This window comes from Neoarius graeffei, chromosome 19, assembly GCF_027579695.1.
Source record: "Neoarius graeffei isolate fNeoGra1 chromosome 19, fNeoGra1.pri, whole genome shotgun sequence".
Classification (NCBI taxonomy): Eukaryota; Metazoa; Chordata; class Actinopteri; order Siluriformes; family Ariidae; genus Neoarius; species Neoarius graeffei.
In genome coordinates this window covers 28,492,782-28,515,436 of record NC_083587.1, presented here as the reverse complement: position 1 = coordinate 28,515,436, position 22,655 = coordinate 28,492,782, and the positions used below count along the sequence as shown (strand labels likewise).

The 22,655-nt window shown below is 41.8% G+C and overlaps 1 protein-coding gene across 6 annotated transcripts in view; it reads left to right on the top strand.

Annotated features, from left to right (window-relative positions):
- stau2 (staufen double-stranded RNA binding protein 2) overlaps positions 1-22,655 on the top strand; it is a 258,022-nt gene that overhangs the window by 143,970 nt on the left and 91,397 nt on the right. For all 6 annotated transcript variants that reach the window (XM_060899949.1, XM_060899948.1, XM_060899950.1 and 3 more), the window contains one exon: positions 1,594-1,874. In XM_060899949.1, coding sequence (XP_060755932.1) covers positions 1,594-1,874 — 281 coding nt within the window. The remainder of the gene's footprint in view (positions 1-1,593; positions 1,875-22,655) is intronic.

Here is a 22,655-nt window from a genome sequence, read left to right as displayed (position 1 = left end):
TCATATTTATGCAGAAATATAGAAAATTCTAAAGGCTTCACAAACTTTCAAGCACCACTGTATGTAGACTCAACTCTTTAAGCAACGTATTTAATTGCTTTTCATACTAATAACACTCCTTCCACAGTAATCCACTGTTTTTAACATTTCCTTTTTTTTTTTTAAGGTCGAACTCCCAAACTTCATATATAGATTTGAGTGCTGAAATAAAACACACCCTTTTGTTATTCGTCCACTCTTCCTTTCTAGTTTAATGCAAACAGCAGTCATGCACGTTTTCTCCAGGGAATGGCATTTTCTAGTTAATAGTACACAACATCTTAGAGTTCACTAGTGTGAATATACTACTGAAAGTGTGCGACTAAGTACACATGCCTGTTTTCTCTACAAGTGAGGTTTGAAATGAAAAGCTTTTACACTCTGTTTTTAGTAGATTTTGCAATTTAGCTTCCTACGTCTTATTGAAAACACTAACTAAGGAAGGAATGGAGAGCATTTACACAACATGGAGTGAACAACAGAGCTAACAGGAGGTTCCCTAGTGTATAAAATGACGTTCTATATCATGAATAGTGCAGAACTATCACACTAAGTTAGTGAGGGGGGGAAAAATCTGTTGCTTAGGTTTTATTTTAGACTCTGAGTAAAGACATTAGGGTAAAAAGCAGGTAATTTTTCGACTTTATTGACCCTTTAAGTGCTTTTTTTTTTTTTAATGTTACTGATGAGATCATCCTGGCTCACACTTCAGCTTTAATATTGTTGTTGAGTGTGTGTTATTGTGTTATGTTTCATAAGAGAAACTGAATTCATCACTGGGTATTATTTAAAAAAGCACAAGTGGGACTCCAAGCTCATATTTTTATATTTAATGAGTTGCAGAAATGCATCACTGGCAAACCAGAGCATTTACCCCATGATTTAATAGCGCCTTTCACGCACCCCTTCCCACAGCGCCACGTTAACTTGTGCGAATTTTAGCGAATCACGTCCAACATTTGGGAAACGCCTAAATATTGAGAGACGCCAATTTCTGGTCTGATGAGGTTGGCTGTCTTACGCCACTTGAACTTGACACCCAGGTTAAAAAATAACTAAATAAATAAAACTTTTAACGTTTTTTGCTTTTTTTTTTTAAATAAAAATACAAAGCAGCACAAACACCTTTTTTTTTTTTTTTTTTTTTTTTCTGGCTCAGCACATATCGGTAGCACTGAGATTCATTCCGTTCGTTCGGTTTTATTTCTGTAGCACTTTTTAAATAATAAAATTTTCACCCTGAAGCTTTACAGAAATCCAGATGCAGCTGTAGAGCTCAAATTAGCAAGCAAAATGTGGCAGTGGCAAGGAAAAACTCCCTGAGAAATCATGAGGTAGAAACCTTGGGAGGATCCAGACTCGTATCAGAACCCATGCTGTTCTGGATGAACAGATAACGAGATTATAAATCATTACTCTTTGAATGGATGTTCTGAATGAGATGAGTCTTTGTGATTGCCGTAGCAGCAGTTGATCGGTACGAATAACTCTTCAGGGACTGCACCGTATTTATGGATTTTGTATTTATGCCTGTTCTTTTTCCTGATCCTGCAGCGCAGAAAGGAATCCTCCACCTCTCTCCGGATGTGTATCAGGAGATGGAAGCCAGCAGGAATAAAGGTGGCACCGCCCCTTCTGTCACCCCAATGACCCCTGTGACCTATCTGAACCCTAAAGAAGTGAGCCAGGCACCATTTTACAACAACAGCGCCTCAAAGACAGCCGCCATCGCGCGGGAGCTGCTGAGCAAAACGCCAAAAACACCCGCGATCCCCTGCAGCTCCGTTCAGCCATCGCAGCAGCTCGAGTACCTCGCTCACATTCAGGGCTTCCAGGTACGGAGAATTAGCCACACAGGTGGCACAGTCTACCATCGTACCATAGTGTTCGAGGGCAGTTTGGGAAATAGCTGATGATGTGTGTACACACACTTCTTAATTTAGACACATCCTGTTAGTATAGTCCTTTAGGATGGAGCAGATCACATAAACAGGATGTTAGTGTGTGGTGTGGGATACCTTGCAATTAATACACCCTCTTCGTCATGATATTTGGAGATGTAACACCACCCCCCCCCCCCCCCCCCCCCAAAAAAAAAAAGTCTGTCTCTCTATACAATGGTATGCAAATGTTTGTGCACCCCTGGTCAAAATTCCTGTTACCGTGAACAGTTAAGCAAGTTGAAGATGAAATGATCTCCAAAAGGCATAAAGTTAAAGATGACTCATTCCCTTTATATTTTAAGCAAAAACTATTTTTTATTTTCATCTTTTACATTTTCAAAATGACAAAAAAGGAAAAGGGCCCGAAGCAAAAGTTTGGGCACCCTGCATGGTTAGTACCTAGTAACACCCCCTTTGGCAAGTATCACAGCTTGTAAACACTTTTTGTAGCCGCTAATAATCTTTCAGTTCTTACCTGGGGGATTTTCACACACTCGTCCTTGCAAAAGGCTTCCAGTTCTACAAGTTTCTTGGGCTGTCTTGCATGCACTGCTCTTCTGAGATCTATCCACAGATTTTCAATGATGTTTAGGTCAGGGGACTGTGAGGGCCAGGGCAAAACCTTCAGCTTGGGCCTCTTGAGGTATTCCATTGTAGATTTTGAGGTGTGTTTTGGATCATCGTCTTATTGTAGAACCCATCCTCTTTTTAACTTCAACTTTTTTACAGATGGTGTGATGTTTGCTTCCAGAGTTTGCTGGTATTTATTCGAATCCATGCTTCCCTCGACCAATGAAATGTGCCCTGTGCCACTGGCTGCAACACAACCCCAAAGCATGATCGATCCACACCCATGCTTCAGAGTCGGAGAGGTGTTCTTTTCCTGGAATTTGGCACCCTTTTTTCTCCAAACATACCTTTGCACATTGTGGCCAAAAAGTTCTATTTTGATTTCATCAGTCCACAGGACTTGTTTCCAAAATGCATCAGGCTTATTTAGATGTTCATTTGCAAACTTCAGACGCTGAATTTTGTGGCTAGGATGCAGGAAAGGTTTTCTTCTGATGACTCTTCCATGAAGGTCATATTTGTTCAGGTGTCGCTGCATAGTAGAACAGTGCACCACCACTCCAGGGTCTGCTAAATCTTTCTGAAGGTCTTTTGCAGTCAAACAGGGGTTTTTATTTGCCTTTCTAGCAATCCACCCAGCAGTTCTTTCAGAAAGTTTTCTTCATCTTCCAGACCTCACCTTGATCTCCACTGTTTCTGTTAACTGCCATTTCTTAATAACATTACGATCTGAGGAAACGGCTACCTGAAAACACTTTGCTCCGTTCTTGTAGCCTTCTCCTGCTTTGTGAGCATCAATTATTTTATTATTCAGAATGCGAGGGAGTTGCTTAGAGGAGCCCATGGCTGTTGATTTTAGGGACAAGTTTGAGGAGTCAGAGAATTTATACAGCTTTGAAATCTGCATCATCTGACCTTTCCTAATGAAGAATTTGAGCAAGCCACAGCTCAATAAGCTAATTAAGGTCTGGAACCTTGGTAAAAGTTACCGGAGAACTCAAATGTATTGGGGTGCCCAAACTTTCGCATGGTGTTCCTTTTCTTTTTTCACTCTCCAATTGTACAAAACAAAAATAATACACACATCTTGCAGAAAACGCTGAAAAGAAATGTGTCGTCTTTACCTTTATGCCTTTTGGTGATCAGTTCATCTTCTGCTCACTTAACTATTCACAGTAACAGACATTTTCAGGAAGGGTGCCCAAACTTTTGCATGCCACTGTATATGTAAATCACGGAGGTACAGCCACATAATATAGCTGGTATACTATTTCAGCATACTAGTTAGTATGTTATTTGTAAGATTTTGGACGTAGAAATAACTATTTGTTATATGGTGTATATATGGGTATTATAACCAGTCATGTAGTTGCAGAGGTGGACAAAGTACCCAACTTCATTACTTAAGTGAAAGTACAGATCCCACTGGTCACATGTTACTCCAATACAAGTGAAAGTTGTCCAGTCAAATTTTTACTTAAGTTAAAGTACTGAAGTACTTGCTTTTAAAAATACTTAAGTATTAAAAGTACATTTTCTGTCAACGCATTGTTGTATTATTGTCACAACGCTTACAAAACCTAATGTTACCAAAGACAGAGATGTGAATTCACTAATGCCGCTTTTCCACTACAAACGCGGCTGAGCCGTGCCGTGCTGAGTCGAGCTGAGTGGGGCTGTTGGAGTTGCATTTCGACTACAACCGCGCTGAACCGTGCTGGCTGGAAGTGGGTGGACACATTGGGTGGAGTTAGCGAAAGTGGGTGGACGTCACGTGATGTCGTTAAGCAGCGCAAACAGTGACATCAGTGAGCTTTTAAGCGGTAGTCTCACGACCCGGAGAGTAAACAATAAATATGGAGGACATGGAGTCGTTAGTGTTGCTGGTCTTGGTTCTGTGGCTTGTTGTCACCGACAACGCCAACAGATACTGGCAAGAGCGCATAGATGAGGCGAGGCGCATAAGGCTTCAGAAATTCTCGTAATTCGTAATTCTTCTTCTTCCGGGTTTACGGTGTTTACAGATCCCAGCGCGCTCGCGGGGTGTGTGTGGGCATGTGAGGACGACACTCCTCACCAATCAGTGCACAGGGGAGTGTCTGCTCACGCCCCCAGCCTCACTCGGCTCGCTTTGGCTCGCTTCAGCCCCACTCCAAAACCATGCGAGTTTTAGGGGCTAAGCAGGGCTGAAACGAGCTGAGTCGTGCTGTTTTTTGGTAGTCGAAACGCGAGCCGTGTCGGGCTGAAGTGAGCTGAAGCGAGCTGAAGTGAGCTGAAAAAGGGTAGTAGAAAAGGGCCAATAATGAATGCATGCTGTGCCATCAGGGTGCTTTAACGTTAAGCTAGCTAGTCAGTGAAACTCCACCTGACATGCTAGCAAACACTTTTCAAACTCAAAATCATATTGGGTAGCTAATGCTACTAGAAAAGAAAGATTTCTACATTTTGTTTATTTGGCAAGATTATGCTAAAACATATTTCTGAAAGGACTTCAGATAAGTTGACGTTATTCATGTTAGTGTAACTCCGTTTTTACATGCTAACTAACAGTGTCCAAGTTAACTAGATGTGTTTTAACATTAGCCATGGACAAGGCGACGGCAACTTGGCGGGCAAAACCAGACTGCATGGCTATTATTGGTGGGACATGGCGATTCATTTCCGCCAGTTCGTTCATGTCGGTCAGTTCAGCAAAGAAATTCGTTCGTTCAGTTCGTTCACTCGTTCATTTTGATGACGTCACACCAAAGCAGCACAACAATGGCTGTCGTCCGAAGTTTAGTTCATCTTGAGTGAACGAGAGGCGGCAGAGGTGCCATCCACAATAGATTTTCATACATTACAATGTGCTTGAGAAAAAGATGGAAGAAAAACATTATCCTAGCATTATCTGAAAAAGACTACATAAACAAAGCTCTGAAAGTTAATTAAATGTAGATGAGAATAAAGCTGTTTTTATATTTATTATATTTATTTTAGTAGAGCCATGGTCTGCCGGCTATGCAGTTGTTCTCTCAAACCCATTAAGCAAAAAAAAAAAATTGCTTATTTAACAGCAACACTCATTTCAGAGAATAAACAACTTTACAAGTCATCGTATTCCGCGAACAGTAGCCTGCGATGTCTCTCTGCTGCATTCATGATCATTCATTGTTTGGCCTGGTCATGGACATGGAAACGGTTGTTATGCACGAACATTCGATTGACGTCACGTCTAGCGAGACCTTTTCCAGCTGTTCGAGCAAGAGACCTCCTTGACTGTTTCATGCAGTTGTTCAAACCCATTAAGTAACACCCATTTTGCTCATATTCAACATTAACGCTCATTACAAAGAACAAACCACTTTATTACAAATTGCATTAACATTAAAAAAACGAACACAGTATGCCGCGATCTCCAGAGCCACGTTCTTCATTGTTTATCACAGTCATGGAAACCGTTGCTATGCGCCCAGCCCAGTATGGCAGCAGGCAGGCTGGCTGCTGGCTGTTCATTCGTTCGTTCGCGAACTGCTGAGCTCGTTCGCTGTGAACTGAAATGTATTGCTGAGTGAGAGCTCTAAATTGTAAACTAAAGACCTGGCATGTGTCAACGCTCTGATAATAGGGCTCAGATAGCCCTTAAAGAAGTAAAGTGGCGCTGCTCTGCACAGATCAAAATGCAAGTTGGACGCCCTTCTGCTACTGAACAGATCCTGCTGATTCGCCAACGACCGAGAACGAGAGGCAGTGCGAACTAGTTCTAGTCGTTCACTTCGAAGACTCGTTCAAAAAGAACGGTTCGTTCGTGAACGACGCACCACTAATGGCTATTGCAACATTATCACTAGCTCTAAAAGCACAGACAACTTCATTGCAAGCTTTCTCTTGGAATAAAACGTTTATAGACCTCAATATGCTCCTGCAGGTCGGACGGCGAGTTTTTGTAGGCCGTGATGTGGTTCGTTTTCGGCAAACAAAGCAAACATTTAAAATGAAACGACTCTTTAATCCTTTCAGAAAACTGAAACATGGGTTCTAGGTATGGCCATGAGTGCGTGCATTCCTCAGAAGCACCGCCTCCTTCCATTCTGCCATCAACTGATCATGTTCAAATAATGCTGCGGAGAAATCACTGATCTTGATTTTATCCAGTCTATGGATGTGATGTGACCCTAGTGATTACTGATCGGCTGTCTCAGTGTCACCTGCGAAAAAAACACTCAGGTTTTAGAAAAGAAAAGAAAAAAACATCCACTTTCAAAGCTGCTTCATCGTAACGAGTAACGAGGACTTTGATAGAAATGTAGTGGAGTAAAAAGTACGATATTTGCCTTTCAAATGTAGTGAAGTTAAAGTCATAAGTTTCCAACAAAAATAATACTCAAGTAAAGTACAGATACTCAAAAAGTGTACTTAAGTACAGTACTCAAGTAAATGTACTTCGTTACTGTCCACCTCTGTGTCGTCACTATTCTGGTATGAAACTGTGTGGTTTGAGATGTGCTGTAGCCGGTCATATACTGCAGGCCTGGTTATCTGCCACACTATGTAGTGTTTCATACTACTTCTCATTATAGTATTATAGTGTGTGGATTGGGACGTAGCTACTCCCTCATACAGTCACTGGTTACTTTATTAGGAACCCCCATCCACCTGCTGTTTGACGCAGTTCTGTAATCAGCCGATCCCTTCACAGCAGCACAATGCATCAAATCATGCAGATACAAATCAAGAGCTTGAGTTAATGTTCACTTCAAACATCAGGATGGGAAAAATCGTGATCTCAAAGTGTGACTTTCTTTCACTGTGGCATGGGTGTTGGTTTGAGCCAGATGGACTGGTTTGAGTATTTCAGAAACTGCTGATCTCCTGGGGTTTTCACACACAACAGTCTCTAGAGTTTACACAGAATGGTGCGAAAAACTAAAAACACTGAGTGAGTGACAGTTCTGTGGGTGGAAACGAACGCCTTGTTGATCAGAGAGCTCAGAGGAAAATGGCCAGATTGGTTTGAGCTGCCGGGAAGGATATAGCAACTCATATAATCACTCTTTACAACCGTGGTGAGCAGAAAAGCATCTCAGCATGCAACAGCAGAAGACCACATTGGGTTCCACTCCTACAGCCAAGAACAGGAGTCTTAGGCTACGTTCACACTGCAGGCTGAAGTGACTCAAATCCGATCTTTTTGCCCATATGTGACCTGTATCCGATCTTTTATTGACAATATGAACAACACAGATCCGATTTTTTCAAATCCGACCCAGGCCGTTTGGATATGTGGTCCTAATTCCGATTCCTATCCGCTCTTTTCATATGCGACTTCAGTCTGAACCGCCAGGTCGCATTCATCCGACTTACACGTCATCAACAAGCCACAAACGTCACTATTCTGCGCTGAAGTAGGCGGTGGGTCTCTCAAAAAAAGTTACAACAACATGGCGCATAATCACGGGCGCAGATAGAGGGTGGGACGAGTCATATTTAAATTCACCTCGTTCGGTCCCCCCCACTTTGCATAAGGCAAACCTCATGGAAAAATCAAAAGACTAATTACCATTCGGTTTATTGAGGTGCACAGCAGTGTATACATAGTTGCAACAACTCACATAAAACAAAACAAAGACTGATATTCGGTTGGTTGAGCTGCGCAGACTGCACAGGTTGCGAGCTCGAGCTTGGTTGCTATAGTAACCCACAACAAGTTTGACAGGCATATCGGGGTTGGGGTTGGTTTGCTGGCAGCTTTGTCCCCCCCAGTTTTTTGTCCCCCCCAGTTCAGAAAACGTATCTGCACCCCTGCGCATGACATCAATGCGAGGGACGCTTCGGGCTGTGAAGGTTCTGAATCTTCTCAATGGAAGGACGCAGAGGTTAGGGAGCTGATTTCCATTTGGGGGGATGCAGCTATTCAAGCTAGATTGGATGGGTCATACCGCAACCGGGCGGTTTTACTTCCGTAAACACTGGCCATGCTCACTGCGTGTGACGTCGTCGTATCCTGCAATGCGCATGCGGAACACTTTTAGGTCGCTTTTCGTTCATACTGAGGATCACATACAAGTCGCATATATTTGTTAATGTGAACGACCTCACAAAAAAATCGGATTTCACAAAAAAATCGGAATTGAGCATTAAGCCTTGCAGTGTGAACGTAGCGTTAGAATCAAGAACAAGTTCCTATTAAAGTGGCCGGCGAGTGTGTGTTAGTTCTCGTGTCCAAACAGTTTTGCGTGCAGTTTGGGACATGTACTTCATACGGTCGTCCTCAAACGTCTTTCTTCTTCAGTGAGCCATAAAAATCCTGTTGTCAGTTTGAGATTCGATGTAATGTCAGTCACACTGGGGTTCAGAGCTGACCAGTCACTAGGTTCGCTTTAAACTCGATTCTTCTTTACCTTTTACAAATGCAAATCTAGCCGTCTCTGGCGTTTTATTAACATCATAGTAAACTGTCACATCTGCAGGTCTATTTCTGTAACTAATGGAAAAGAAACGGGAATCTATTTCACTTCCTGAAAAAGGATAGCCACCTGTACTGACCTCATCACTGTGTGTGTGTGTGTATGTGTGTGTGTGAGAGAGAGAGAGTGTGTGGTTGTGGTTTGGGTCTTTCCTTTTGGCTACATGCTGTTTAAAGGAAATCTGGTTGATGACTCGAAACACGTGTGTGTGTGTGTGTGTGTGTGTGTGTGTGTGTGTGTGTGTGTGTCATTCTTCGCAAACTTAGCGAGTTGAACACCAGGTGTTTTTAATAACACCCAGTAAACACATTTGATCTCGATGTGCCTTTGTGGAAGCACTTCATTTTATAAATTGGGCCTGAAACTTGAGCCATAAACACTGAGAGCAGCAGGTTTGAGTTAAAGCTCGTGACAGTCTTAATGAGTCACTTTAGTGATTCGGTTCATTCAGGCGAATCGGTATAGCTGTGTACTACAGCTCACTAGAGTGCATCAGTTGCCCTCACTTTCATAAAATCTGGTGCATTTGTGTTTGGGTGTTCCTTTAAAGGCAAGGCAAGTTTATTTATATAGCGCATTTCATCCACAGTGGCAGTTCAATGTAGCCTGGCAAGCCAGACTAATGTGAATATTTAGTCTGGCCTCGATCCGTAGACATTTCCAAAGCGGGTAGGAGGAACAACCCGCTGTCTTTCAAACTGTCTCTGTGCGTATAGGCCAACGCTCTGACCAATCAGCGCAACTGTGACGTAGTCAGAGCGACAGAAAGCAGTGGGGGAGGCCTTGAAATAAATAATTTTTCAAAATGCGTATTAATTAATAAACAGGTTCTAGATATTAAGAAGTTTGGAGATAATGACCACAAGTTTGGAGTCTGTACCACATACACTCATTTTTTTTTCCAAGTGTTTTTCAAGGGTTTGCTTCAACTGTTTTTGAGAGTTTTTATTTAGTGGTGTTTGGTGAAATAATTTCCCTTAAATTTAAAATAACGGGAAAATAAGAAACAATCAAAAAGTAATGTTTCAAAGCTGTTTATTAATTCTTCGTACTGCACAAACTAGCCCCATCCTTTTGGCTACGAGCGGAGCAGCTGGTAGATCAGACTTTTGCCATAGCTGGTCGGCAAAACAGCGAAAACGTCCTTCTTGAAAAGGAATGAGCGGAGAGCCTCTTCCTGCTCATGTTTCAACAAAAACTCCAAGTCTAATTCTTCTAAAACTGATTCCAAAGCGGAGTCAAACGCGCGCTGTTCACTAGCCGTAGCCATCTTTCCTGCTGTGCTTTCTCCAGCGTCGCGCAGCTTTGTCGTCACTCCTGCAAAAGCCCGCCCAAAGAATCCAAACAAAAACCTTGCGTTGTGATTGGCGGGCACGATTTGATGCCCGGGGTGTTTTTGTTTATATGGTGCGAGGCTAGACCCACTCGCTAGGCAAAAATATTTTTGGCCGCTAGGCGGGTGGGTCTAGTTTACTAGGCTAAATTCAGTGTGCTTTACAGAGGTAAAAGCAAAACAGTAAACAATAGAAAATAAAATTACATAAAATAAAGGGGGAAGAAGAGAGAAAAAAATAAGAATTAAACAATAGTAGAAATAAAATAATAAAATGAAGTAAAAGTTCAGTAAAAAAAAAACAGCAGAATAAAATAGAATAAAAGTTAAGTAAAGTTTAAAACATGCAGAGACTGTAAAAGTTAAGTAAAGGGTAAAACGTAAAGATGATGATATTTATCAGTTAGCAGAAAGCATCTGAAAACAGCTTGGTCTTTAATCTAGATTTGAAGCTGCCAACAGCAGGAGCATTTTTAATGTCCTCTGGGAGTTGGTTCCATAGCTGTACTGCATAGTAGCTAAAAGACATCCTGTAAAATCTTTTGACCATATTCAAAAGTCTAATGGTGGCACCATGAGGTTAATTTTTTGCCAAAAAACGCTTCTGTTTTCGTGTAAGGTTTGAATCACAATGTTGGACTCCTTTTATTGATTTCTTGTGACCCAGAGATCATGTTAAGAACCTTTGCAAGGGATTGAGAAGCATTAAAGGTGCGGTACGAGATTTTATTCAGGAGTATTTTTTACCATATTGCTTGAAAAGCTCCTCACACCCATGTTGCAAGCAGTACAATAGAAGGTTTGACCCAAAAACGAAATATTTTAATCCAGTCTACAGTGTAAAATAAAGGAAAAACGCCATCAAATCCTATCGAGGTACCACCTCAAAATGATTGGATACTGACACGTCAATCAGACTGAAGCCCGCGACCCCAAACCCCACCCCCACCCCTCACTGCCCCACCCCCGCCCCTACCCTTGCGCGTACAGTATGCGCAGGGACCACTCCAGGTGAACTAAGCCATTTCAAAGCAACGGATAGATAGCCTACCATACTGGCCTACAATAATTACATAACACTATGGCAGAACAGACGCACACAACTGGTCAAAAAAGAAAACGAAAATCTGTATTCGAAAAGGCAACTGCCAGGAAACTATATGAAAAAGGACGAGTCAAGACTAGAGTGAACATTGGCGCAGCGTTCGACCGCTGGCAGCGACTCAAACAACTAAAAGGGCTTCAAACCGATGCAATGGTGGCCCTGTTTCTACTCGATAGGTAAGATAACATTCTCTATTTATTACATTTTCAGATAGGACAGTGTTGTCGTTTTAATAAGTGTACACCCTGGCAGCGAGAGCAGAACCGATGATACGGACCGCAATGTAGGTTTTGTTAAGTTAGCATGATTTGCAAAGTTAGCGGACACGGATTGTTATACTAACGCGTATAGTCGTATTACGTCCTTGATGGTGGTTTTTCCATGGTGTTTATTTCATGCATACAAACGATTTGTTAGACTGCGCGTTACACCCACTGGAGACAAATGAAAGAGAAAACATCATGGCCATGTGTCAAAAATTGAGTTTTTATAGAGTTCACTGAATTGTGGAAAAGTGTTTTGAGAGCAAATACCTAGTACCCGGCTGTTCAACGGCTGTGTCCTGAATTCTGCTGTCCAACTTCCCAATCCCTGCTACTGCTAACTCATCACCTCTGTACATCAGACAGTCAGCAAATAATCACCTGTCAATATATTTCCCAGTTGTGAAAGAAATTCTGCGCGTTCATGTGCTTTGGAGGCGTGGGTAGGGAGGGGGGTGGAGACGTGGGGGGAGGGAGCATGGCGAGGGCGGGCGTGTTTCTTTTCAAAATATGGCTTGCGGGAACCGTTATTCCAAAATCTCGTACTGCACCTTTAAAGGAACAGTCCACCGTACTTCCATAATGAAATATGCTCTTATCTGAATTGAGACGAGCTGCTCCGTACCTCTCCGAGCTTTGCGCGACCTCCCAGTCAGTCAGACGCGCGGTCACTCCTGTTAGCAATGTAGCTAGGCTCAGTATGGCCAATGGTATTTTTTGGGGCTGTAGTTAGATGCGACCAAACTCTTCCGCGTTTTTCCTGTTTACATAGGTTTATATGAGCAGTGATATGAAACAAGTTCAGTTACACAAATTGAAACGTGGCGATTTTCTATGCTATGGAAAGTCCGCACTATAATGACAGGCGTACTAACACCTTCTGCACGCTTCGGCAGCGCATTGATACCTGCACTCCTGAACCCCTCTCTTCTTCACCATCCCTTAATGTCTCTCTTCTTCACTCCTGAGTGAAGGTATTAATGCGCTGCCGAAGCGCGCAGAAGGTGTTAGTACGCCTGTCATTATAGTACGGACTTTCCATAGCATAGAAAATCGCTACGTTTCAATTTGTGTAACTGAACTTGTTTCATATCACTGGTCATATAAACCTATGTAAGCAGGAAAAACGCGGAAGAGTTTGGTCGCATCTAACTACAGCCCCAAAAAATACCATTGGCCATACTGAGCCTAGCTACATTGCTAACAGGAGTGACAGCGCGTCTGACTGACTGGGAGGTCGCGCAAAGCTCGGAGAGGTACGGAGCAGCTCGTCTCAATTCAGATAAGAGCATATTTCATTATGGAAGTACGGTGGACTGTTCCTTTAATGTGATTCATAATACATTTGTATTGTTTAGTTGAACAATGATTCAATGAACAGCTAAAACTCAAACTGTGCTTGATAATATATTTAGAATATGGACTAAAAATGTGGATCTAAGATATTTGGTATACTCTATAAGGTGCCGTAATGTTTCATGAAAAGTGATGGAAATTTTGTCATAAAAGTCATAAAATAGCAGCTTTTTCCATAACTTTGAGCTCCTGGTGCCACCATTAAACTTTTGAATTTTGTCAAAATATTTCCCCCAGTGTGTTTTCTTACCAAAAGGAACATAAAAACAAAAATGCATCATGATCGGAGGAGCTTTTCATTTTTAGGGGGCAACTGATGCACCCTAACACTCGCATCTGTAAAAGAGCTCGATATTACGGGTGACGAGAAGCTTCTCTTCGAGTCATGATAATACTGTAGTTCATTATTATTAATTAATTTGTTCATTTGACCCGTAAGAGCTGCACAGGATTGAAAAAATGATTCATGACTAAATCATCCGTGCGTGCTGCTCAGGAAGAAGACCCATGTTGAGTTTTATGTATTTTTATTTGTTATTATTATTTTATTACTTGTTTTTAGAACTTGTTTTCATAATTCTGTCTCTCTATCTATTTTAGAAACACACTGAATCTGAGCACGAGGACAAAGTTGTGAAATTTCTCGGTTGAAGGTTTTCAGTGTAAGACTTCCTCCTCGGGTTTCAAAGCAAAATTATACGGAACATAAACTGTTTTTTTTTTTTTTTCCCCCTGTAATAAATCTCCTGATTTATGTAAGAAATAAAACACCGTGACGCCTGTTGTGATCGGAAAATAATCCATGCAACAGTGGAGCGATGCGCAATCACCTCGAAGTGGATTATTTTCCGACAACAGCATGCCATAATGCATTTTAGTCCTTGTATACCTTGTTTCCCATTGATTTAAAATTTTTATGAATGAATTAATAAATCCCACATCATGCTTTTTTTTATCTGTTTAAAGTTATATTTTTAATGCTATTTCCACTCGTTCCCTCACCCTCCTCTTGAAGTTAATAAGACAAACAAACAAAAAATCAAAATAAAACGCAGCTTGTAATTTTACGACGGATGCGGAAAGTGAAAAGTCTCTGTTCTGAAAAGCTTCGTGGCGGAAAACTGTAACAAACGCTGGCGCTGACACCGGAGACGACTTTAATACATTTTAAATAAACATCACTTTACAGGAAACGTCACCATTCTAGGTTTTTCTTTGTTAAATATCGTTTACGTAGACTCTTATTTAGACGATTGAGTCGGTCGAATATTCGGCTAACGTTGGCGAGGTGTTAAGAGCCGTCCACATATCAAGTGATTTGTTCGTCATCCATCGCTTTGTAGATGACAGTTTGTCACTAATGGACATTCCAGGCTTTGGTTGCCTTCGTATCGTTGGTGTATATTTCACTGGTGGCATCATCTGTCGATCAGTGCTGTCTTTGGCTCCCGTTGGTCGTCGCCTCGCCTTGCCTCGGAGTTTAGATTCGTTGAACTCGGTTCCCGCCCACTTTGCTTCACCAATGGTTATTTCATTGAAAATTCCATTGACGTTCTGCCACATTGCTCCGAGTCTCTTGCTGTTTGTATGCCTGTTTATACTCTTCCAGGACTTCCATATAACTTGATTTGGATGGCATGGAACGTAAACACAAATGTCAAAGTGAATGTTTTGGGAAATAAACGTCTTGGTATGGAAACACATGCAGGGTTTGAAACATGCATACAGGACGACGAAATGACAAACTCCATCACAAATGAGTGTGGAATAATACCGTACATTTCATGTGTAATTAGCAACGTTCAGACTAGAGGTCTGCGCGGGACAGAATTTTCAGGCCCGCTCCCGCAAAGAATTATGATTTTCAGTCCCGCTCCCGCCCGCGCCTGCCATATTTTGTCCCGCTCCCGCCCGCAAATCCCGCATGATGCAGACGTTCGCGTTATTTCTCACGAAAGTTCTTGTCATTGGCTTGGGGAATTAAACATGCTGAGCTTAGCTGAGCTCTCCACTGACCGATCCTTCACCTAGCGCACGTAGCGAGGGTGCGCGTCGCCAGGCGGCATGCGCAGCTGAGGCTTTACAGAGATACCCAACACACCTACCAAAATCTACAGTGGATATTAAGAATACTGTACATTGCACATAAAATGTCTGATTTCAGGACTCTTGACTTTTTAACAGTAAATGTACCTCTTTTTAAAGCAGCACTTACTTCTGAAGCACTGCGAGCTTCACTAGAGGAGCTCTGCTCTTCTGCCATGATCGGAGATCTCAAACACGGAAGGGCGGAAAGGATTCGGAAACGTATGCGAGATTAGACCACATCCACAAATTTAGGCATCTTAAAATGTTTTTATTAATGCCAAATAAAATATCCAGCACAAATTATATACGATAGACATAAATTAATAATTTATAAATTTTATTTTAAACACATTTTTAGTTAGCGGGACTGCAGCTTATCGCCGCTCCCGCATTGTGCACTCCCCCTCCCGCCCGCGCCCGCAATGAGCTTTCAAAATTTGTCCCGCGCCGCACTGCTTCGCGTCGGGTCCCGCGGGACTCCTGCGGGAGTGCAGGGCTCTAATTCAGACAAAACGATAAATGAAATATCAGTACAGGAATTACAGTGAAAATTATTAACAGCACTTAATTTATTTTTCCCCCCCCCCATTGTTCAGCCTTACTCTGTCCTTTGGTCTCTCCAAGTGTGTGTGTGAGTGAGAGAGAGAGAGAGAGAGAGAGAGAGTGTGTGTGTGTGTGTGTGTGTGTGTGTGTGTGTGTGTATATATAGCAGGGCTCGAAATTCACGGTGGTCCGGTCGCCCGAGGTGACTTAATTTGTCATTTGGCGGGTAATTCCTGTCACTAGGCAGCCCGGCTGGCGAGTTGAAAATAATAAAGATGTATGAAGCAAAGATTCAGACTAGGGCTGTGCGATATATCGAATATACTCCTATATCTCTGAAAATTCTGTGTGAGATGCATAAAATTATAATATCGTAACTATCGAGTATTTTATGGTCATCTGCCGACTTGCGTTCGTTTCGTGTTTGTTTAAAACATTTCCCGGTGGTTTTCTCCCTGTCCCTCAGGCAGTAACGTGAGAGGCTGCCTAAGGGTAAAGAAAACAATAACGTCACGCACTCGCCAACCAATCCCGGGCGACATCTCAGTGCTGAAAGGAACTTGCGGGAAGATTTCCTAGTTTCGGTTTCCAGCGCTGACTCCGTTCGTGCAATCGCTGGTGTTGCATAGGCTACCGTGTCAGCTCTGTCAATTTCAGCGACAAATTAAAAATGGAAGCGGACGAATTGGTTCCGAAAAGAACTAGTAAGGGTTCAGTCATCTGGCATTTTTTTGGATATCGCGAGGAGGACGTGGAACAGCAAATGCCAGTTTGTAAAGTGTGCAAAAAAAAAACCCAGTATCAAAATACTCAGGTCTTAAAATAAATGCACATTAGTCATGAACAATAGTAACTACTCTCTTTTGCATTATTTTTGACAGAAGTAAAATTCATACATGAACAAATTTTGGCGAGTTGATTTTCTGTTTGGCGAGTTACTTTGGAAGGTACCGTAACTAGTCCGGCTGGCTGGTGAAAAAATATATGAATTTCGAGCCCTGTATAGTATGCGTCTGTTCATGTGTGCTATTATTTCCCCCTTGGCTCTGCCTGTATCTGGTGGAAACAGGGCAGAAATAATGGAATGAGTGCAGTAATTTATAACACATGCGTTCATATTTTCTCTCCATTCCATTCTTGGAGTTCATCATTCCCAGCAAACTTTACTTTCATGAAGCAAACCATGTGTTCATTCAGTTTGCAGCCGTTATGCAGTCGGTAACGAAGCCAGATTAGGGATGAAGTGGTATATCATGAGAATAGAATCTGGGGGAAAAAAGTAAGTATGATATAAATGATAGAATTTTTAATTCTATATATGTGTATATACACACACACAATGTTATCAGTTATCTATCAGATTGTATTAAACATGTATCCATATTTATGATGTCATTACATTACAGTTTTGCGTTTGGGTACATGCTGTTTCAAGGAAGTGTGGTTGATGACTGGAAACACCTGTGTGGAAACATCACGCTTAGTGAGTCATGTTTGCTTAACACCCGGTAAAAGGTTTTACACACGCTCGAGGTAACTTTTCATTGTCGCAGAAGTGCTTCGTTTTTATTAAATAGGACCTGAAACACTGCAAGAGTTCCATCTGCGCAGTGGCAGTCTGAATGATTCACTTTCCTGATTCAGTTCATCCAGAAGAATGTGTTTAATTTATCATTTAGAGCTGTGCACAGAACCGGCATCGACTGCAAGACACATCCTGTATATATAATAAGTTGATTATGTAGGGTAAAAAAGGAACGTTTGTTTTAACTCTTTACCCCTTAATGACGCCAGCGTGTATGCACCATAACGACGACTCTGAATTCGCCTCTACATACGTATTTTACCCTTTACAGGTATCCCAGGTGAAATATTTATGATAAAATGTATGAATTTTGAAAAGATAATTGAACAAGCATCTTTGTAAAGTTGCAGTAATCATTTATTGTACACCATTTGACATGAATAATGTGAAGATTGGTTTTCACACAGGTATTACTCACCTTTCAGACACTACCTGTGAGTCGGTGAATGTTGAAACATAATGTTGAGTGGTTTTTGTATTCTGCATCATGCCCTCTTTTCAAAAATGTATGATATGTCATGATTGTTTCAACATGATGAGGGAGAAAACTGATATGAACAAAACCTTGTCTTTAGACTTTTTTTTCTTGTAAATACAGTGGGGCAAAAAAGTATTTAGTCAGCCACTAATTGTGCAAGTTCTCCCACTTAAAAAGATGAGAGAGGCCTGTAATTTTCATCATAGATACACTTCAACTACGAGAGACAGAATGGGGGGAAAGAATCCAGGAAATCACATTGTAGGATTTTTAATGAATTAATTGGTAAATTCCTCGGTAAAATAAGTATTTGGTCACCTACAAACAAGCAAGATTTCTGGCTCTCACAGACCTGTAACTTCTTCTTTAAGAGGCTCCTCTGTCCTCCACTCGTTACCTGTATTAATGGCACCTGTTTGAACTCGTTATCAGTATAAAAGACACCTGTCCACAACCTCAAACAGTCACACTCCAAACTCCACTATGGCCAAGACCAAAGAGCTGTCAAAGGACACCAGAAACAAAATTGTAGACCTGCACCAGGCTGGGAAGACTGAATCTGCAATAGGTAAGCAGCTTGGTGTGAAGAAATCAACTGTGGGAGCAATTATTAGAAAATGGAAGACGTACAAGACCACTGATAATCTCCCTCGATCTGGGGCTCCACGCAAGATCTCACCCCGTGGGGTCAAAATGATCACAAGAACGGTGAGCAAAAATCCCAGAACCACACGGGGGACCTAGTGAATGACCTGCAGAGAGCTGGGACCAAAGTAACAAGGGCTACCATCAGTAACGCACTACGCCGCCAGGGACTCAAATCCTGCAGTGCCAGACGTGTCCCCCTGCTTAAGCCAGTACATGTCCAGGCACGTCTGAAGTTTGCTAGAGAGCATTTGGATGATCCAGAAGAGGATTGGGAGAATGTCATATGGTCAGATGAAACCAAAATAGAACTTTTTGGTAAAAACTCAACTTGTTGTGTTTGGAGGAGAAAGAATGCTGAGTTGCATCCAAAGAACACCATACCTACTGTGAAGCATGGGGGTGGAAACATCATGCTTTGGGGCTGTTTTTCTGCAAAGGGACCAGGACGACTGATCCGTGTAAAGGAAAGAATGAATGGGGCCATGTATCGTGAGATTTTGAGTGAAAACCTCCTTCCATCAGCAAGGGTATTGAAGATGAAACGTGGCTGGGTCTTTCAGCATGACAATGATCCCAAACACACCACCCGGGCAACGAAGGAGTGGCTTCGTAAGAAGCATTTCAAGGTCCTGGAGTGGCCTAGCCAGTCTCCAGATCTCAACCCCATAGAAAATCTTTGGAGGGAGTTGAAAGTCCGTGTTGCCCAGCGACAGCCCCAAAACATCACTGCTCTAGAGGAGATCTGCATGGAGGAATGGGCCAAAATACCAGCAACAGTGTGTGAAAACCTTGTGAAGACTTACAGAAAACGTTTGACCTCTGTCATTGCCAACAAAGGGTATATAACAAAGTATTGAGATGAACTTTTGTTATTGACCAAATACTTATTTTCCACCATAATTTGCAAATAAATTCTTTAAAAATCAGACAATGTGATTTTCTGGATTTTTTTTTTCTCATTCTGTCTCTCATAGTTGAGGTATACATATGATGAAAATTACAGGCCTCTCTCATCTTTTTAAGTGGGAGAACTTCCACAATTGGTGACTGACTAAATACTTTTTTGCCCCACTGTATGTTCTAAGGGTGAACAGTATTTACAGTGCTGAGCGTAAATGAGTACACCCCCTTTGAAAAGTAACATTTTAAACAATATCTCAATGAACACAAACAATTTCCAAAATGTTGACAAGACAAAGTTTAATATAACATCTGTTTAACTTATAACGTGAAAGTAAGGTTAATAATATAACTTAGATTACACATTTTTCAGTTTTACTCAAATTAGGGTGGTGCAAAAATGAGTACACCCCACAACAAAAACTACTACATCTAGTACTTTGTATGGCCTCCATGATTTTTAATGACAGCACCAAGTCTTCTAGGCATGGAATGAACAAGTTGGCGACATTTTGCAACATCAATCTTTTTCCATTCTTCAACAATGACCTCTTTTAGTGACTGGATGCTGGATGGAGAGTGATGCTCAACTTGTCTCTTCAGAATTCCCCAAAGAAAATAATTTCTTTACACCACAAAGGTGAAGGCTACAAGAAGATCAGCAAAGCTTTACTTATCAGTCAGAATACTGGAACAAAAGTGGTACAAAAATTTCAGAAAGATGGAACTGCAACCATCTCACAGAGACGTCCAGGTCGTCCACGGAAGTTAACACCTCGACAGGAGCGTCTTCTGATGAGAAGGGTTGAAGAAAATCGGCATGCAAGTTCACTGCAGTTATCTAAAGAAGTAGAAAGCCAAACTGGGGTGACTATTTCCTGTGACACAATACGGCGTACACTGCAGAGGAATGGCATGCATGGATGCCGTCCACGAAAGAAGCCTCTCCTAAAGCCCAGGCACAAAAAAGCCCGCCTAGAGTTTGCCAGGGTCCACGCTGACAAAGAAGACTACTACTGGGACTCTTCCCAGTAGTCCATTCTTCAACAATGACCTCTTTTAGTGACTGGATGCTGGATGGAGAGTGATGCTCAACTTGTCTCTTCAGAATTCCCCATAGGTGTTCGATTGGGTTCAGATCAGGAGACATACTTGGCCACTGAATCACTTTCACCCTGTTCTTCTTCAGAAATCCAACAGTGGCCTTAGATGTGTGTTTAGTCATGTTGGAAAAGTGCACGACAACCAAGGGCACGGAGTGATGGTAGCATCTTCTCTTTCAGTATAGAGCAATACATCTGTGAATTCATGATGCCATCAGTGAACTGCAGCTCCCCGACACCAGCAGCACTCATGCAGCCCCACATAAGGACACTGCCACCACCATGTTTCACTGTAGGCACCATGCATTTTTCTTTGTATTCCTCACCTTTGCGACGCCATACAGTTTTGAAGCCATCAGTTCCAAAATTATTTATCTTGGTCTCATCACTCCAGAGTATAGAGTCCCAGTAGTCTTCATCTTTGTCAGCATGGGTCCTGGCAAACTCTAAAGTGAGAATTTTGGTTCTGATTATCGAATATACATGCAGTGTAAACATGCAATGTGGTTTCAAGGGTTCTGATGAAATTTGACATGTCCATCATCATGACCCATGACTTTCAGGGACACGTGACAGGATGACGCAAGGTGATCGTGCCAAGTAGGCGGAGTTTAAGCCTCGTTCAAAGGTTTCAGATCGGGGGATGAACGTGAATATATAAGAAGGCATGAAATATACTTGTGAAACAAACAGTTTTCTGTTGAGTTTTGATCATTTTGTGAATAAAGTTAAGAGACGATGCGGAAGGAAGGTGTTATAGATGCAGTTTAGCCCTGAAAATGATGGATTTTTTTTCCTCCTTGTATTATCTTGCTTTAAGGAGTTCAAATACTCGTGAATGGGAAGGTTAAAGTGCATATCACGGGTAAATTCAGGAGCAAGCTCAATGTAATTCTCCTATTTTATATTAAACTTTGTTCAAATATCTGTCACATTTTGTGCAATTTTTTTCCCTTGCGCAATACCAGAAAAATTCAGTTGAAATCAAGCCATTTGAGGCGAATTGGTCCGCCTCTGAAAAAACTTGGCATTTGGATTTCCCGGCAAACATTGATTTTCGTGACGTCGCGTGCGGGACGCCTCCCTCTGAATCCTACGTCAGCGCTGGTTTGTTTATGAGAAAACGACCTGGTGGTTTTCTGCAAATTTCTTCAACGTTATCGCGTAATTATTAAAATGGTTAACAGATGTATTGTAGGAGGGTGTAGCAACACCAATCTTGATGGGATTAGCACCCATCGTTTCCCAAAAGACCGGACAATGAGAGAGAAATGGGAGCGCTTGGTCTACACAGGCTGTGCACTGAAACCGTGCAAAGCTCGCACAGCCTGCTGGCGCTTCCGCAGGTAACGTCACGAATCTGGCTCCAGACTCCCTTGGGATTTTTCCAGACGAGTTTTGTTATTTTATTTTTTTCTGCTGTAGACAGATGGCCTTGTGCAAAATTACCCTTCTGGATGAGTGTGTAAAGGGACATACTTTCATATAAAAAAAAAAAATTGGTCCAGAATATGTACTTATGAATATTAATGAATGGTGGGCAGAGTCTGTTAATTGTGGGAGCAGAGAAAAGCATCCTATGGCAATATAGTAAATGCGCATAGATGCGATTTTCATAGTGAAAATGATTTATTTAAATTGGTATAGCAGTTTTAATATTCATGCACTGGACTTGATATTTTGATCAAGGTAGACTTCACCTTCTACCTCAATTTTTAGACTTCTACCTCACCATACCGCCATAATACCAACAAGAGTGTACTTGTTCTTGCTACACATTGAGGACTGCGATTTTTTTTTTTTTTTGGACATTTTTGGGAAGTGCGACATTTTGGCCGGCCCTCACATCTTCAAAGGGTAATTTGAGGTTGTTCGACTTGGTTTTAGGGTTCAGTTTGGAATGAGGTTTAGGTTAGGGTGAGGGTAAGGGGTGGGGTTAGGCATTTAGTTGTGATGATTAAAGCCAGATATGCAGAATCTTTATTTTTAAATACATTTCTGAGTGGATAGTATCTCCACCCTTGACTCTTGTATGCTGCATAAATGGGAATTTAAAAAAATATATTTTTGAGAGTTAAAATCAACTGCAAAGTTGGCATTGGAGCCGCCCCGCTGAGCCAGCCTGCCCTGAGTGCGTGACGTCACAGCGGTTACCGGTTTTAAGGCCGAGGCCTTTTACAGCTATAGACCAAAGTCATATAAATAAAAATTTCTGGTGAAAGTAAGAAATCCCGTCACCGACTTGCTCAACTAAG